The 17680-nt window shown below is 41.2% G+C and overlaps 1 protein-coding gene across 4 annotated transcripts in view; it reads right to left on the bottom strand.

Annotated features, from left to right (window-relative positions):
* The window catches only part of insc (spindle orientation adaptor protein inscuteable), a 37567-nt gene that overhangs the window by 9512 nt on the left and 10375 nt on the right, over positions 1-17680 (bottom strand). For all 4 annotated transcript variants that reach the window (XM_022057885.2, XM_022057887.2, XM_022057886.2 and 1 more), the window contains one exon: positions 2282-3641. In XM_022057885.2, the coding sequence (XP_021913577.2) occupies positions 2282-3630 (1349 nt within the window). In that variant the 5' untranslated portion in view covers positions 3631-3641. The remainder of the gene's footprint in view (positions 1-2281; positions 3642-17680) is intronic.

The following is a 17680-nucleotide window of genomic DNA, read 5'->3' as shown; positions in this document are numbered from 1 at the left end:
CACGAGATATGCTTATTGTAAGCTGCCTCATCCAATGGACATACTACAGTGTACTCACTCAACATAGTTTTATTTATCTTCCGTTTCATAGTATAAAGTGTCAACGCCCTCTAGAAAAATTTTAACAAAGGCTCGCCATTGTTGCAGGCACTATATATAAAGTTGGTTCTCTTTTTTGGATCGAAGCTATTTATCCCTCACTGGATGGACCAGGTTGAATAAGATAAAAGAAAAACAGTGACCGCCACTGAGACATGGAGAAGCAAATTGACATCATAAGTCATCTTATCTTGTATCACAAAGACTCGCTACTGGTCTCATGTTCCATCAGTCCCGGGTTCCGATATGTCTGCCTGTCACTGCAGCATTTGGAGAGTCAGACTCTTTCATGTCATTGTTGCCCCTGTGTAAAGGCCAGCCGATGTAAGATAACTTTACAGTTTCGTCCTGCTTTTCTTACATCACGTAACGTATAGTCTGGCATAATGAAGCCAAATACAAACACGGTGGCCAGGGCAGCTCCAACCAATGGGAAAGGTGGGCAGCTGCCCAAGGCACCCACCGCTTGAGCGTCGGTACCATGCGTCCAAACTATTTTCGAATATCTCAAGAACATATTTGCAGACTTTCTAATCCGTTGTATAAATTTTAGATGTTTTAATACTTCTCTGTAATTTTTGCGTTTGTTAATGTAAATACATTTTGTACTGGTATGAAATTATAAGGTTTTTTCGATTTCAAAAATGCATTTTCATTTCATCCTCGTTGGGTCTTTGTAAAAACTCGTTACATCGACACTGGGAACTGCTGTATTATTTGTGGCACTACCAAAAATGCAGACTCGTAGGTAAGAATTTACGTGGCTTCACTACCGCGCACCAGTGTTATTTTAATCTGTGTAGTGCAATTAATTTGCAGCCGTAGATTTGCACTTGCAATAAATGATCGGTTCACGTGAGGCATGCATAATCGCAGATAATCTTCGCATTCTCGTTAGGCCCTGATGTTGGGAATCCTCTCGAAGTGACACGCCGCTGTTCCGTTTTGTCCCCTTTGCTAGGGGACAGTTTAACAAATGACACGTAGTGTGTATTCATTATGCACCGCATGTCGCAGAAAGAATGCACGCAGCTATCAAGTGTCGATAGCATCGCGCTGGAGAGGAGACGACAATTCTATGCGGGCCGCGCTTACTCATCGTCCTCATTGTCTCTCCATGCATTGGACCAAGGTTATGTGAAGAGCAGAAGTGCCATTGTAAAGGCATGACAACTGTATCATTTTCCCGCCCTTAATTTGCTACAGACTGGTCAGTGTTACTCAATTTTACTTTTATTTCATTGCTTTGACAGTACAAACAATTAGTATGAAGCATCAAATGTTGACGCTTTGAAAATCAGACGCGTTGTCCGATTCCGACAAGACACAAAACAGATCAGTCGCTGATGTTAACATTATTTTGGCCGTGGTCGATTAAGATGCTATTCAGACTCAATGTCATTAAATGGATGGATTTCAAAAGCTGTCCTTCGTATCTGGAGGTCGTCTCCTCCATCTGCTACCAGAGGACATGTCACGTCATGCTAAGAAGGGGCCCAGTTAACATGGGGTCATTGCAGCGTAGCTGCTGAATTTATTTCTCGATGACCGATCGTTACGTAACAGAACAGTGAGGCTGTGGAGTTTGATTCTCCACCTCGGAAATGTGCCGTTGCTATGAGTTCATATCCATCCAGAATAGTCTTTCGCACTAAGCACGTGTCCTCCAAAATTGATCACAATAAAAATAATACAAGCCAGAGAATTTGAACTTGCAATATGAAGCTGCGAATATCAAACTTTAAGCATCTGCATTTTTGCAGGCCTGTCTCGAGTCGTAAATGTAATAAATGTATTTCGAATGTGATTTCAATTCACGCGAAATTTAGTACAAATTTAAACACGATATAAATTCCAACTGGTAAGGCGGTTTAAATGGCGCTCGTATTTCATTGAAAGTTATTCAGAGTTGTATATTTCTTGGCTACCTATTATGGATTTTACATTACAAAATTTTTGGTGAGATCGCGTATAGTATGGATTGTTTAAACAATATCACAAGAAACTTTTAATGCAACATTATAACTAGCCTGTAGTAAATAAGGAGGAAGTTACGTACATCACATGTTTCACGGAATTTCTTATGTGGATTCTACAACAGTTATTTTGCTGCACTGACAGTCGTGAGATTACAAAGCTGCAAATTAAAGGATTCCTATAAACAAATTAAATTTCTTCCTACCTGGTGAAATTGTTGAGCAGGTTCACAGGACGACAGTGCTTTTTGCCTGAGCCCGAACAGCGAAGAGGTCGATTAGGTGTTACGAGCAGTTTAGGGGTCGATGTGTGAGCTGGAGAACCAAGCTGTTCCGGCAATTCCGAACACAGAGGCTTTCCTGATGGAGATTCTTCAGGATCAGAAGGAGGCCTTGGAGAAGAAACGTTACGTTGATCGGCCGACGATGGGCTTGACGAAATATCCTCCAGTGATGATCCTTGTTGACGAGAACGGCCTTGGCTAGATAGAAGTTGGACTGAAAGATCTAGTGGTTTGTTAATTTGTTTGGATGGTGAGTGGAGATGGTCTGAACCTTCTTCCGATGGCTTATGTAGCGACAAACTGTTTGTGTTACACTGAGAATGACTTATGTACTCGTTTTTTAGACTCCTCGGTGAAGCGATGGGACTTTCCCGAACAGACTTACTTAGAGATTCTTTGTGGCTGCGTTGGGATCTCCGTACAGCTGGCACAGGAACGGCGCGGTTAAGAGTATTTTGTGGTCGAGTTTGTAAGGAACGTTCTTCAGAATTCACGCACTCCTGTGGGATAATCGTCTCCCTGTGCTCTTGTTGTTCTCCAATAACGTCGTCAGTCTCTGCTCTCGTACATTCCTCACCCGACTGCTGAGAGATTTCCTGCCGCGTTTGTTTCTCTGTTTGCAGTGGCGATGCAGGTTTGTCACTGCCTGACCTGTCAGGACACTCTGGAACACAGTCGTTTTCAGGTGTTTGGTTCAGACATATGCAATCCCGAAGAAATTTTTCTCTCAGTTTCGTTACTGGTAACTGCGTAGGACACTGCACAATCCTGTGGGTCAATTCTGGGTTAATGTCTATTTGTCTTTCAGCGTTTTCTGTCGTACTTCCGTGAATGTCATTCTGTGATGTTTGACCAAGACATGAACACTGTGAAAACAACTGCCCTTTCTGTTTGCTGACTGGGGAATTATGCCGGACGCTACTTGTTTCTCCAGAGACAATTTTTCCAGTTTGAGGACACTGACAGTCCTGATTACGTCCGGTCACTTCCTGAGGATCCTGAACAGGGGACGCATTGCGGTCCGGTTCCTGACTGGAAGCCGGCGAAGGCTTGAAAGAATGTCCAGCACCGCCTGTCGTTGATGATGCCTCAGAGTCGGAGAAGCCAGAGTCCTGACTTTTGTGGCTACTGCTGGGACTGCTAGAGGAGCCACGAGAAGGACTAAGCACGGGGCCTGCCCCTCCCCAACCCACGTTTCGGTCGTCCTCAGTATCTACTTCTGCGTAGTTTGACCACCACACCTTACTGCGACTGCGCTGGAATTCTCCCATCACAGTCTTGCCTGTAAAGTAAAACGTAGTTTGTAAGAGTAAAGGGACAATTTACGATTGAATTTAAAAAGAAACAAGCCCAGACCGTAGTTCGGAGTTTGTCTCTTAAACATGTTTCGGATGATGTGACAAATATTTCCGCCGAAACTGAGTAGGAAAATTTGTTCTGATTAAAGTAATAATGGTAAACACTGACTACATTTACATATTAATCCATACTTTGAATGATAAATTTTTATTCTCCCACCTTTAAAACGCAAAGTAAAATCCTCATTCGTACAAGTGAATTAACTCCAGTTCGATTAATTCAGCTGATTTGAATCCCGTATTTAATTTTTGTCTTAATGTTATTGAATTATGCGAATTGAATATCATATAAACGGACTAATCAAAAACCGAAGTGTCTTCAAATTCATTCTCGTCGTGCGCCACGCGTTAAAAATACTAATTCTTTATTCATGGCTGTTTTCAGCATATTAAATCCCACTTAAAACACATTTTATTGGTCTAAGGAAGGACACTGTCTGTCCCAACAGCTCTTGTTTTTACGTGTCTGTCGTTCCGATACTGATTAGCGTACTCACCTAATATATCTCATGGATGGAGTTTCCGTGGAATAATACAGCTGCGGCACTCTGACGTACGAACCACCCTTAAACTGCTGCTCACCGATACATCAGCGACCCAGAATACCATTACAGAACCATCAAAGTGTATAATACGTAGCGACCCCCCCCCCCCCACAAACAACTGTGTGTCATAAAATACAACAGCAACTTACATTTGGAAATGTTCTTGATATGGTAAAAATGTAACGGAAATATACAAGACACAAAATACTTCCTACAGATAACACAGAAAACTAGTACCAGGTAACCGAAATAATTTTCTACAGAAAAAATTGCTACTTCCCCCCCGCCCCACTTGCAATGTCCCATCCCCCTTCTTTTTGTTGTTGAAAGGCTTATGTTAATGTTCTAGCCCCTGTGCATCACAACCCTCTGCAAGGGGGACCGGATCAGTGGGAATTTCGCCCTACAGTTTTACACCGCAGTCGAAATGTGTCATGCAAAATATAATAAGCCCATCATTGTGACTGTTCCCCTCTATCTTACAAACCAAAGCCCCCAGGAAGGCTCCCGGCTTTTATACATATACAGAAAAGAAGTTAACGGTCATTTCCAAACGAATCCACGTGCCCACATATGACGGCATTCTGCTCTGGCATTCAACGCGTACCGATTTCATCCCTCCAGCTGCCTGCAGCGTTACATACGGGATAACGGTCGAATTATGTGACCCAACTCATCTCTCACACTCGTTATGTCTAACGAACCCTTCTGTCGGTGGTTGACTGACAAAACATTTGTATTGTCTGATTATTATTACGCAACACTGAATCTAAGAAATTGCCGGGGAAATTTATTTTCTCAGGCGGCTTTTCTTTTGTTATTGATCTAAGACTTAATGCGAAGAAATTAAACTCTGTGCGGTCTTAGAATGAAATGCTTGTCTTCTGTTTATAACCCTGTGCAAATAATTAAACCCCTAATAAGTCGGCCGAGCGAATCTCCTTTTGACACCTCAGAATGCTCGCGTCGTATTTAGCACACACATATACACACTCAACGTCATAAACACTGTTCTACATGAAGATTTCTGTCTTCTGGGTTGTTGCGCTGTGTAGTATGACCTCCTAAACGTTGGTAAACATCGACCATACTACTCAGCGCAACAACCCAGAAGACAGAAATCTCCATACTACAAACAAGTCAGTGTTCGTATTAGGGCCTTTTAGATGTCTGCAGCCTAAAGAAGTCGTATTTTATTTCAGGGTTCTAACACAATACACATGTTCAGAATGGCATTAGCATTTTTCCATTCTCACGGTTACAATTTCTGAATCGGAGAAGCGGGGTTTTAAATACATGGTGTTAAATATCCAACAGACGACAGGATGCATCGTCAATGAAGGTGAGACGGACGGGTCATGTAGCACGCATGGAAGCGTAAGATATTCACAAATTTTAGTCGGAAAACCTTAGGGACCTAGGTGTAGATTCTGAGGATAATATTAAAACGGAAGTTAAAGTAATATGGTGTGAGGATGTTAACTGGGATCAGCTAACTCAGGATGGGTTCCAGTGATGGGATTTTGGAAACACGGTGTTGAAATCTGAATTCCCCGATTGCAATATTTCATAAATATGATTCCGCCTCATGTCTGGAATGAGGCAGTGACATGGAAAGCCGGTCTCATGCAGTGTTAAATCGAGAGTCACTCATAAGCTGACTCTTCGGAATGAACAAAGACGACTATGAATTACGCAACGGTCTCTTTATTGCCTATATCTTGCGACATCCCACATAGTTGAATAAGCCAGAGAAATGTAGCGGAGTAAGAGAGCACAGTGATCTATTTTCAGTGTTCTATTCAGAACGGAATCTTACGCCATGCAGCTAATCCTCCTTCCAAAGACAGCAGCTACTCGCTGCGCTGCTGACATCGACAGAGTAAATTTGTGGTCTGTGTTGTGAGTGCACATATGTTTCGCAGCTCACAATGTTAAGCGGGTCCCTTGTCCCTTGTCCGGCATAACACGTCCTCAGGTTGGAGATGCAGAAGACGAATTCGAGATATGGAGGTAACTGCAAATGAGCAGTCGCAAACCTCCGACAACTGGCGGTCTTCCAAATTCGGGGGTCTGGCGACGGCTATAAACTCAGTAGGATCTGAGGTTTTCACGGCGGCAAAGCTGAAGATGGCTGTCTTCTGGGCTGTTGCGCCGTGAAGAATGGACCTCTGAAACGTCGGTAAACTTCTACCTGACTACAAGGCGCAACAACTCAGAAGACAGGCCATCTTCGCTAATATCTGCGCGCTGTAAAATCCCAGCACGTTAAACAGTGATCCACAGGGCCTTGGACTTGGATGGATCCTTTGAAATAAACGAAGCAGCGGAAAACTGAGAAATCGGAGCATCAAACCATTTAGTATTGGTCTAACCTTTCTGAGGAATGTGTGCTATTAAATAGACATATTTTTGGTATTTACGTTCGTTTCGCTTTTGGTTAGGGATGCACATTAGCTCATCTAAATAATCCAGCAGAATAAGTGACAATTTTACCTGGTGACGGAAGCAGAGGCGGCATCAGAAACGTATTTTGACCACAACAGTATGACGGAAAATATCCAAAATGTGAATCAGTATTGTTGAGCAGTGAAGTGCAATAAATTGCGATAACCTGATCATGTAATTGGAAGGGAAATATAATAAATTGTTGGGAGAGCCTCTGGTGAAACAGCCACTTGAAACACACGGGACGAAAATCGCATGGTACTAATTTTGATGATGACAAAATCAGTTCGGATGACCATGTCAAGAGGGTCTCTGATACGTCGGACGCTTGCGCCAAACTGACGCCCGAGAGAATTTTCTCAATGCCAAACATACAAATGTAGCTACGTGCAGAACTGTTTCATCTGTTAACGTCTGCTCCAGACAGGGAATTCCTTGAACGACGGGGGACAATTACAACAGCTCTTGGTGCACTACATGAATCTGTTGTTAAGTTTGAACAATACAGAAACAGAAGTAATGTGACACTTTAAATGGCTTCGAAGTAGTTCTACATGAAATATGTCATTACGTTCAAGAAACATTAGTCTAAAGACTTGCTTCTTTCAGGCCACGTGAAAGACACTCGACACACAACCATCGCTAAAAGTACAAATATCTGAATACGTGAATATAATCTTATATTGTGTTTTATTCCACTCTAATCTGTTCTATTCATTGTTAGTTCCATCTAGACAACATTATTACAATGTATCACTTTATTACAATACGTTTCAACATGTTATCTCATCTTCAGGCCATATTTAGTATACTAAACCTACACAGCACATAATAAACAACATTAACATCACTGAGAACTTGTGGGGGGGGGGGGGGGGCCCAAAGATCCACACACCTTGGAAATGCTGCCGTATGGTCAGATTCTAGCTTATGCAACTTTATCCCTGGGTAAATATGGCGATTGGTTTTGAGACCAGGTTAATCACAAAGCATATCTGGACCTGGCAGTGCCTTTCAGGAACAGAATCCTCTTTACCCAGAGATCAGCCAGTCACTTGTCAGGTAGTTTCTGAAGAAGCTCTAGTCACAGCTGTGATTCCATCACATGGACGGCGAACAGTGTAGGCAAATTATTTATTTACATTTATTTAACGAGACTGACAATAGCTTAGATTTTATAGCATGGAATGATAAAAAGATAAATGAAAAATTAATTGGAACGGATGTGGAAAGATATGGCAGGCGTGCTATCCCATCGGCATTTGCCTGATGGCGTCGCAAAGTCTCCACCCCACGACATCTTGGATCACTTCATATGCATGTGCTCGTATTTCAGCCGGGCTTTAACCCTCAACTGATCAACCTCCCTCACTCCTACTTCCCCTCACCTGTCTTTATTGTTGTGTAATTTTCTATAGATCAGCGGGGTTCGGTACCATGAAAATATATTTGGATTTCATTTTACTTTTTATGTGGTGCAAAATAAACGTTTTTCGAAAGCAATTCATTGAATTCGCAGAAAAAAACCTTCGTGATGTTTAGCAGACAACGGGATACAGACTGTCATGGTGAATACAGTGTCTCTGGAGGAGCGTGAAGTGTTATTCAGTGCGTCACGTGACCATCAAATGATGTATTCCATTGCTAATGAGTTCCACATTAGGTGGAAATGTGGCAGAAATCGTCTCTCTCCTTAAGGTTTTCTACAATTCAGAAAGCTGTTCACTCCCTGCCTCAAAAAAACGGTTTGCAGACACTGGATTGGGATGTAAGATACGTGAATAGGAGCTCTTTCACTGCATCTAGCGGTAAAGTTATCCAAGGAAATGGTTTGGGGACTACGTCGAACTACGAGCGAGGATGGGAGCTTAATGCGAATTGGGGAATTTCACAATTTGAACTCTTTACCAATAGTAATTTGTTAAGGTGGTAAAATAAAGGAGAATAAGATGGACGCAGCATGTAGCACAATTTGGTAGAAGAAAAATGCGTACAAAATCTTAGTTTGAAAATATGAATGGAAGAGACCATTTGGGAGACCTAAGAGCAGACGCAATGCCATATTTAACCTTCTCACAAAGAAATAAGGTGTGAAGCTGTGGTTGGTTTGCATTCATCTGGCTCAGTATGGGGACAGATGGCCGGTTCTTGTGGACAAGGCAATACACCTTAGGGTATCATGAAAGGCGGGGAGTTTCTTGATTAACTGAGCGACCATTTCCATCTGAAGAAATATTCTGCTCCATGCAGTTACCTGGTAAAAAAATAAAATAATACCAATGCAAATCGTAAATCTATTAGTCGTCCAGTCTTATCGTCTGATGGCACACACTACGTCAAAATGCTCCTCTCACTTCTTGGAATTTAAAATAAAGAACTGGCGCTAATAAGCAGGGCAGTCAGGCGTCTGTCGGAGATTCGATATTTTCACCGATATGATTTAGAAGTTAACTATATATTTCTGTTTTAGTTACTAATTCAGAAATGCCCTAATAAGCACTTCAGTCCGCGATGCATGATGACTCAGTCATGTGTCAATATTTATTCTTCTTTTAGTCTTACTCATGTTTCGTCTCTGAGGACTTCAATATCTGTCCATTCTTGTGATAAAAACTAATCTTGCTCTCGGTAAACATTACTAGTATGTTTGATCAGAAACTTTTAATTTCTTTATGCGACTAGTCTCGACATTCAATTATTTTCGTTCATATAAATGTTTTCTCTGACACAAATATTGGTCCATCGGCAATTAACATACTGGAGTTTTTAAATTGTACAAGACTGCTTTCATGTGCATGCATTTTATTGGCTATGCAAAATGTGTTTTATTTTCAATCTGAAGGCCGATTTATGGTGAACTTCTCCCTCCATGTGACGTGAAACACATCTGGCATACCAAAGAGAAGTTGCCCTGAATTTTTCTATACATGAACAACATTTCTCCTCAGAAATCTCCTTTCGTTTTCATGTACTTAAATTAAAACACGCGACATCTAGTCAGTAGCGGCGGCGCAACAAGGTCAGCAGTCCTGGAAAACAATGGAACATCTGACAACAGACATTCCCTCGGGGGAAGAGGGAAGCAAATGGTAAAGTCAGAATAGTATGAAACGAAATTCTACTGCTTGTTCGTGATTGGCATCGGAATAAAGAAATGGGGAATAGAAATTATTTGACAAAAGACTGCATGGCGAAATTGGTCTCAGACAAAATACTCCGACACACGAATACCAGATTTGATAATATTATTAGGCGTTTACACTGCGTCTGTAAACAATCATCACAGATCAGACCCGATGGCCTGTTGCGTAGATAGTTGGTTAATGAATCTCCGAAAAATTTAGGTTAAATAAAAGTCAGGTATGAAATAACATTTGTCATTAACACAGTAGTTTATTCGTCTTTGTTTCAGCCAACTGAAATGAAGTTCTCACTCCCAGCATATGCGAGGACCTGACAAGAACTCTTCATCCTAAGCAACTGAGATCGAAACTCGCCATAGCTTTATAGGCTTCGTTAACACACACGGTGCATTTAATAAGCAACGAGGCCTAAACGTGAAGTCGACTAAGCTTAAAAGAAAAGAGAGAGAGAGACGAGTTTGGGGGAAAATTATTTTGTGGGAGGGGCTACATTAAGCAAAGAAAAGTAAACGTTTATACATGGCGATTTAGGCAAAAACATTGTGACTAAATATGATCATAAGAACACCTTCGTGTTTGCCCCTATACGAGGTAGGTTTCAGTAAAGGTTAAACAATTTTAGTCGGTAATCCTATAAGGAAGAGACCGCTTGGGACACTCAAATGTGAGAATATTATTAAAATAGATCTTAAAGGAGCAGAATATGAAGGTTTTGACTGGATTTAACTGGCTCAGGATAGGGACCAGTCACGATCCTTTGTGAACATGGTAAAAGATCTTCGTGTTCTGTAAAAGGCAAGAAATTTCTTGACAACGTAAACATATAAAAGCGTTTCAAGGAGGGCTGTGTTCCGTCCAGATTTTTAGTGCGAATTAACTTAATGCGTGTAAGTATGATTTTAAAGTAGAACCGTAGAGGCTGTTGATTCATGATTATGTATGCCCTTTCTAAAACTTATGGTAAAAGCCCTAGAATATTCTCGAAGTACACAGAAATGGATCAGAATTGAATAACTGAACATACGTTTTGACAACACAGCGTATTATAACTTCAGGCATACGGCAGTTTTGACGTACTTTGGAATTTGTGCTGATTTTTTATAAACGTAACAGCAAACTCTGGTTCAATTTCGTGGCCATGAGTTAGAAGTTCTCGAATGCAGACATAAAGGGCAGTAAACTTAAAAATAAAAGTCGATAAACAATGTTGCTTCTGTAACTGAACGCAAAGCAAACGTTGCGTGTAGCTCAATGATTTTTTATTTTGCAAAGGTTGGCATGCAACTACATCGCGACTGGATTTCTCAGTTTTCTGCTCAGAATTTGAAAGTCTCAAGCCTCTCTACTGACCATCCTTCCGTGACGTCACGTAATTGGAACTTACCCAAGGGTATACAAAAATTATTACTTTTGTGTGGCTTCAATAATTTACCCGTTATTTGCAACATACATTATGCATCTGATGCATGAAATATTTTTCTATTATAAAAATTGGAAGAAATTCACATTTACACCAACAATTGTGAAGATGTGGCTCAGAGTTTTGAATGGTTCGATTGCTGTGCATAATAATTCAATTCAGTTCATCTCTTTATTTCATTTTAAAGCGACAGAAGACAATTACAGAGTTAGCACGAGATGATAAAATAAAAAAAAAACAATGAAAAGGTTCAACATAAAATTAATACATATAATCAATCCAAACACTTTCTCGGAACGATAAATCGTCCTCAAAGAAGATAGCGTTTCTGTCAAAAATGTCCAAAATACGCATATGTCATTTGCAGCAGAGACGCGCCTAGCTAAAGGACCATGTCTTCAAGACCTGTTTACGCTGAAAGTAGAAAATTATTTACCGGGTGCGCACAGAATAATAATTCTGAGGGTAGCGACACTTTCAATATGACTCGTGTCCGTATTTTTATGGCACATACACGTTAAGTGAATAACGGACGTTTCGAAATAACTGCAGTTTAGTTTTTTAGAGAAAGGATCTGTTTTTGAAGATCGCCCTGATGATGACATTTCTACCAGACTACACGGCCCAACAACCCAGAAGACGGCCATCTTCTGACGTCACTTTTATCTAAAATAAACAAGTTACTTAAACAATGTACAGAAGGGTGTCAGAACGACTGCTAGGACACTTGTCTGCTGAACAAAGGACTCAAGATAATCAGCGAGCGTTTCGCTTCATTGCAACAGATCAGTTGTTCTTATGGGCATCGAATTTTGATTTAAGCCCTTAATGCAAAGTTATCACCTGTTTTCATGGTCTGTGTCAGAGTCACACGTTGGTGTATCTGTCAGATGATGAGAAATGTCAAGGACTACTGCATATTTAACGACTTAGACGTTGTTCCGTGAATAAAACGAAAATCAGATTCGTGTGATACTTTTGTCCAGTCTCCGTCGTGACAAGATGTTCCTTTTGATACGTCTTGTTGAATTAAATATATTGGATCTTTTCTATCAAATATTTTCCCAGGATCACGGGCCTTCATCTACAGTGTTTCGAATATATCGCCCGTGAAGATCAACAGACTGACATTTTATGAACTTGGCTACCTAGAGATTATATTTTGATTTGTAGCCAAAGTTTGAGAAACGTCGTCTGTCACCCTGAGGAAAGACCAGTGTGAAGTTTCATAATTGTTAGGCTTCTCTTCAGCAAATAATAAAGTGACCTGACAAAGGAACATAAGATGGGTGGAGAATGCAGAACGTGTGGCGAGATGAAAAATTAATACTGGTAGGAAATTCTGAAGGAATGAGACCACATGCGAGATACAGGAGTAGATGGAAGGATGTCGTAATATTAAAATGCTCAAAATCACTCCAGTGTCGTGCTTTTGAGAACACTGTAAGAAACTAAGGCTTCATATAATTCAGAATTTCTTGACAGGTTGAGTAACTGTCAATTTTTCAATAAATATGCTGCATCATGGAGTTCGTTAGTACAGCATATGACATTTTCAGCAAAACAAAACGTCAAACATCTGAATACAGTGATCGTAAGACCAAACTGCCTGTGACGTCTAAAAATAGTAGCAGGCTTACTGACAGTAGACTGATCTACGATGCCTGTGATAGAAGCGGTTAGACACTTCTGCTTCGTATTCAGGAGGTCCCTTGTTCAAATTTCGTTCCGAAGATCGGCTATCCTCATGAAGACTTTTCGTAGTTTTCATCAGTTACACCAGACAAATGTCAGTTTCCTTCCATATCTTTTCCAATTCATTTACCTTTTCATTCTACAGTCTAGTCGTTCAAGAAACCACAACCGAACGATGTCTGAGATATCCATTGGATTTTTGCTGCTTGAAGATTCAGGCCATTTAAAACTGACATTTTAATTTGTACAAACAGAGTAACACACAAATTTCACATAGTGGTAATCCGAAAATACCATACCATCACTCGTTCTATTTCTAATGCGAAGAAGGCAGGAACCTACAGAATCATGACTTAAACCCAGATGTGGTCATAACCATGCCGCTTCATATCCCTCGTAAGCATTTTAAATGACGTTGTTTCAGCCTTACTTCAAATAACTGCTGAAGAGACTGAGGAAACCCTGGGTGATAACCCGGCCGAAATTCAAACCGGATGTCTCTTAAATAACATGCATTACTAATATTTCCATTTACTCACAACTGGGTTAGGGCCACAAATTACCATTCCCCTTTCATGCACGAAGCTAAATCACGTGCGTGCTGGAAAATATAACACACTCGATTGTCGTCCACACATACATATGCATTGCTATTGTGGCGGTCGAGACGTTGTGTTATCAGCTGGAGATTGAATCCAAGTGAGAGGAATGTGCATCGTTCCTGTTGTCACGGTGATTGTGATTCAGAATGCACGTGTTGCAGCTCAGGAAGTGAGGTCATGTCACAACACAGGCCCTGTTTCATAGAGATTGGTACCTGCACCACGTTGGCAGTAGCCGGAAGAAAGACGTGTGATTCATGCCATTGCCTTAGTAAAAAAGTGTACACAACGGCATTGCTGGATGTCGTCATTGCTGTGGACCGTCACCGTGATTCATCTTCGCGAGATAACACGGGACTCGGACTCTATTTCGCGTCATTCAATCGATTTCTTACAGACAGCTGCCTTGAGTTGAACCGACATGTCAAGTGAGAATCCCTGCTTTAAATTAACTTCGTTCTTCAAAGGATTAAAACCTCCGGCACGTGGACCAAGGTCAATGTAAAATTGTCCCTGGTGCTTAACTGAGCTTAAAGCGATTCTCAGTTAACACCTTTACCTTTATCAAGGTTCCACATACCGCGGTTTTTATAAAAATTTGAGGCACAAAGTCACTCCATATCAGGGATTCTCAGTCCGTGGAGAAAATTAAAGAATTATTAAATTTTAAAGCAGGTGTTATATAAAAAGTGCGCTCATTGAAGAACTTTAACGCAACTGTAACTTCCCGGTTCCCATCCGCTATGATTTTGTTTTATGGAACGACACTTAGCTTGTATCGAGAAAACCCTGCAGCGCTTGGCGGTGAATCATTCAGTTCCAGCCGGGATCCTGGAAGTGGAACAACTGTGCAGGGCCCGCGGAACGGCATTTGGTTTCCCCGATTGTTCATAAGTGTCCCGTTTGGTGCAGACTATCATTACGTCACCAAAAAACGCCTGACACCCCAGAGTGCTTAGTCTGGAGTCAGGGGATCTGCCCTTTGTTCTGGCTTCAGTAGCGTTTAAGATATTTTCACATTTAATTCTGTACTTAAAGCGCTATTTGCAAAGACAATTCTGCAATGAATTTTATTGCTGTCCAACACAAAAAGGTCCATTGCTGTCAACTTTTACGGGTCATGACGTTAAGCTAGCACAGTTCATAAACACGGGGTCTCGTATTTTCATTGAGAGTTCAGACATTAGACAGAGCCAATGAAAGAGCGTGTTCGCCTAACGGAGCGTATTTCCGGTAGCAAGTAATCGGCGTGTATGCGGGGCCCACACACTTTTTGTGCGTCTGAATTCTGTCAGGAAGAGGGGTAGAGGGCTGGAAAAGGAATCGAGTTTTGGGAACGACGTTGTTTGAACGGAATACGCTATCGAATTACACGAAAAATACTGTAGAGGCTACTTCCAACATGTATCAAAACTGCGTACTGTCGTGATGTCTAATTGATGTTCGCGGATCAGGTTAGCGAAGGCCTGCATTTTTTAAATTTTTCTGGAAGGATCTATTATAGCGTTAAAACAAATAACGTCAACACTTCTCAACCCCGAATCCAGAAGCAAAATTAATACAGGGATTGTATTTAATTTCTTTTGAACAAATTGGAAATCATTAAAGTGTTGTATGTAATGGTAGGAAGACCAAAAGCCGACTTCAGATGTTGGTTATCAAAACTGTTTTCTTAGGCTTAACCCTTTGAATTAGTCTAGCAAGTCTGTTTTGCCCTTAGAAGTCTGAAGTTCATCAAAATATTATTAAAGTTCCAGTCCGTGCCTCAAAGAAAACACAAAAAATACTCCTGCAAAGATCAATTGGCCAATGCCGTTTAGGGAAATAACTGCTGTTCATTAGAATCATACGAAACCCATAAATACATTTCGTTGGCAAAATACAGAATTATTAATAGTTGAAGCATGTGGTACATAAAGTTACCACCTTATTATAAACTTATTAAAAAGGTTACGATTCTTTACCACCACACTATAATTTGTATACACATGTGTTTATGTGTGCATCGTCTTGATTTTAAGTTACAGATAACATTCCGTCACACATTCAACAATGATACAATTTTATAAAAACTAAATTTCAGCTCGTAAACCACTCTCGGTTTAGCTCCATCACAAACACCATCATTAACTAATGAATGTGGCATGTGGTATTGTAGGCAGGTTACATTGTATCCGCTTTTCACACAATTTCTCATCGACTCAGGGAAATGCTGTCATAATACCTAGAATAGGCTACGATCACTTCCACTTCTCTTCAGGTCCCATTCGCAATTAAGCAGTCATTCGACGCTACACCCCCCACCCCCGCGCAAGCACGCGCGCACATGCAATGTAGAATGGGCATACGCAGTTGAGAAAGCTGATTTAATAAACCAACGCTAATTCCGTCATAAAATCTGATGTTGCTATTTTGCCTTAGAAAATGAATGAGGTGGCAGCTGCCTTTACGTACATATTCATCCGAAACTTCCGTTACGCTGAACACAGATGGGTTACTCCCAGGTCCCTCTTTCCAGCTGTTCTATTGGTTTATAACACGAGCCTTCACGTTGAGGGTCTCGTTTTCTTGGCCTTTCAGTCGGCCTTCTTCCAGGTGTGGTACAATATCAGTTTTAATTCACGTGCTGGAGTCATGGCAGATGTCACAAAGAATTTCCTCTAAGAAGTCTCATGTCAGGGAGGTCTCAGGTTCAAATCTTGCTATATTGAATCAAAAACATCCACTGTTCCCTAAACTGTCTATAAGAACGACTTATGCATGATTATACCAAAGCACAAAGACCTCTCGAGTTGTAATCCCTATTGTAGGGACGCCATTTCTCAAGGTTTTGCCATTTGTCATGTGATTCACTCCACTATTTTATCCATTATCACCAAGATATCTGTCTTCTGGGTTGTTGCGCTGTGTAGTCTGGTCGATGTTTACCAACGTTTCAGAGGTCATACTGCCTCCGTCATCAGGACGATTCTTTCTAAGTTATCTACGCTATGAAGATTTCTGTCTTCTGGGTTGTTGCGCTGTGTAGTCTGGTCGATGTTTACCAACGTTTCAGAGATCATACTGCCTCCGTCATCAGGACGATTCTTTCTAAGTTATCTACGCTATGAAGATTTCTGTCTTCTGGGTTGTTGCGCTGTGTAGTCTGGTCGATGTTTACCAACGTTTCAGAGATCATACTGCCTCCGTCATCAGGACGATTCTTTCTAAGTTATCTACGCTATGAAGATTTCTGTCTTCTGGGTTGTTGCGCTGTGTAGTCTGGTCGATGTTTACCAACGTTTCAGAGATCATACTGCCTCCGTCATCAGGACGATTCTTTCTAAGTTATCTACGCTATGAAGATATCTGTCTTCTGGGTTGTTGCGCTGTGTAGTCTGGTCGATGTTTACCAACGTTTCAGAGATCATACTGCCTCCGTCATCAGGACGATTCTTTCTAAGTTATCTACGCTATGAAGATTTCTGTCTTCTGGGTTGTTGCGCTGTGTAGTCTGGTCGATGTTTACCAACGTTTCAGAGGTCATACTGCCTCCATCATCAGGGCGATTCATACTAAGTTATCTACGCTATGAAGATTTCTGTCTTCTGGGTTGTTGCGCTGTGTAGTATGATCGATGTTTACCAACTGGGCCCTGATGACGGAGGCAGTATGACCTCCGAAACGTTGGTTAACATCAACCAGACTACACAACGCAACAACCCAGAAGACATAAATCTTCATACTCACCGCTGTGAAAACCTCAAATCATACATAATCACCAACTTTGAATCATAAAGGATCTTCGTGGCTTGATATAACTATATAGAGTTCTAACAAAACTGGGGGGTGGAAATATAGAATTAGGCTTCTTTTTTCGATTGTTTAGGCTATTTATTGCATAAGAGCGTAACTCATTAGGGGTGAGTCGAAGTGGGGGAGTCGTCATACTGAATTAGTCCGTGTCCTGTCGAATTTACTACTCCTAGTTATTACTTTCAAAATAAGTCTGTTTGCGGTCTCGTAAAGTAGAGCTGAAAAGTACAGTGGGCCCCCCTCCTATGCAGGCGTTACCACGTGTCGAGTAAAGCCTGTGTCATGCAAAAGCGACGCCACGCGGCCTCTGCTGAG

Source organism: Zootermopsis nevadensis, unplaced genomic scaffold (assembly GCF_977971745.1).
Source record: "Zootermopsis nevadensis isolate Lab colony 2312 unplaced genomic scaffold, Znev_1.0 Znev_ptg000020l, whole genome shotgun sequence".
NCBI lineage: Eukaryota > Metazoa > Arthropoda > Insecta > Blattodea > Termopsidae > Zootermopsis > Zootermopsis nevadensis.
Note: the sequence above shows the minus strand (reverse complement) of the source record. Positions and strands in the feature narration are given on the sequence as shown.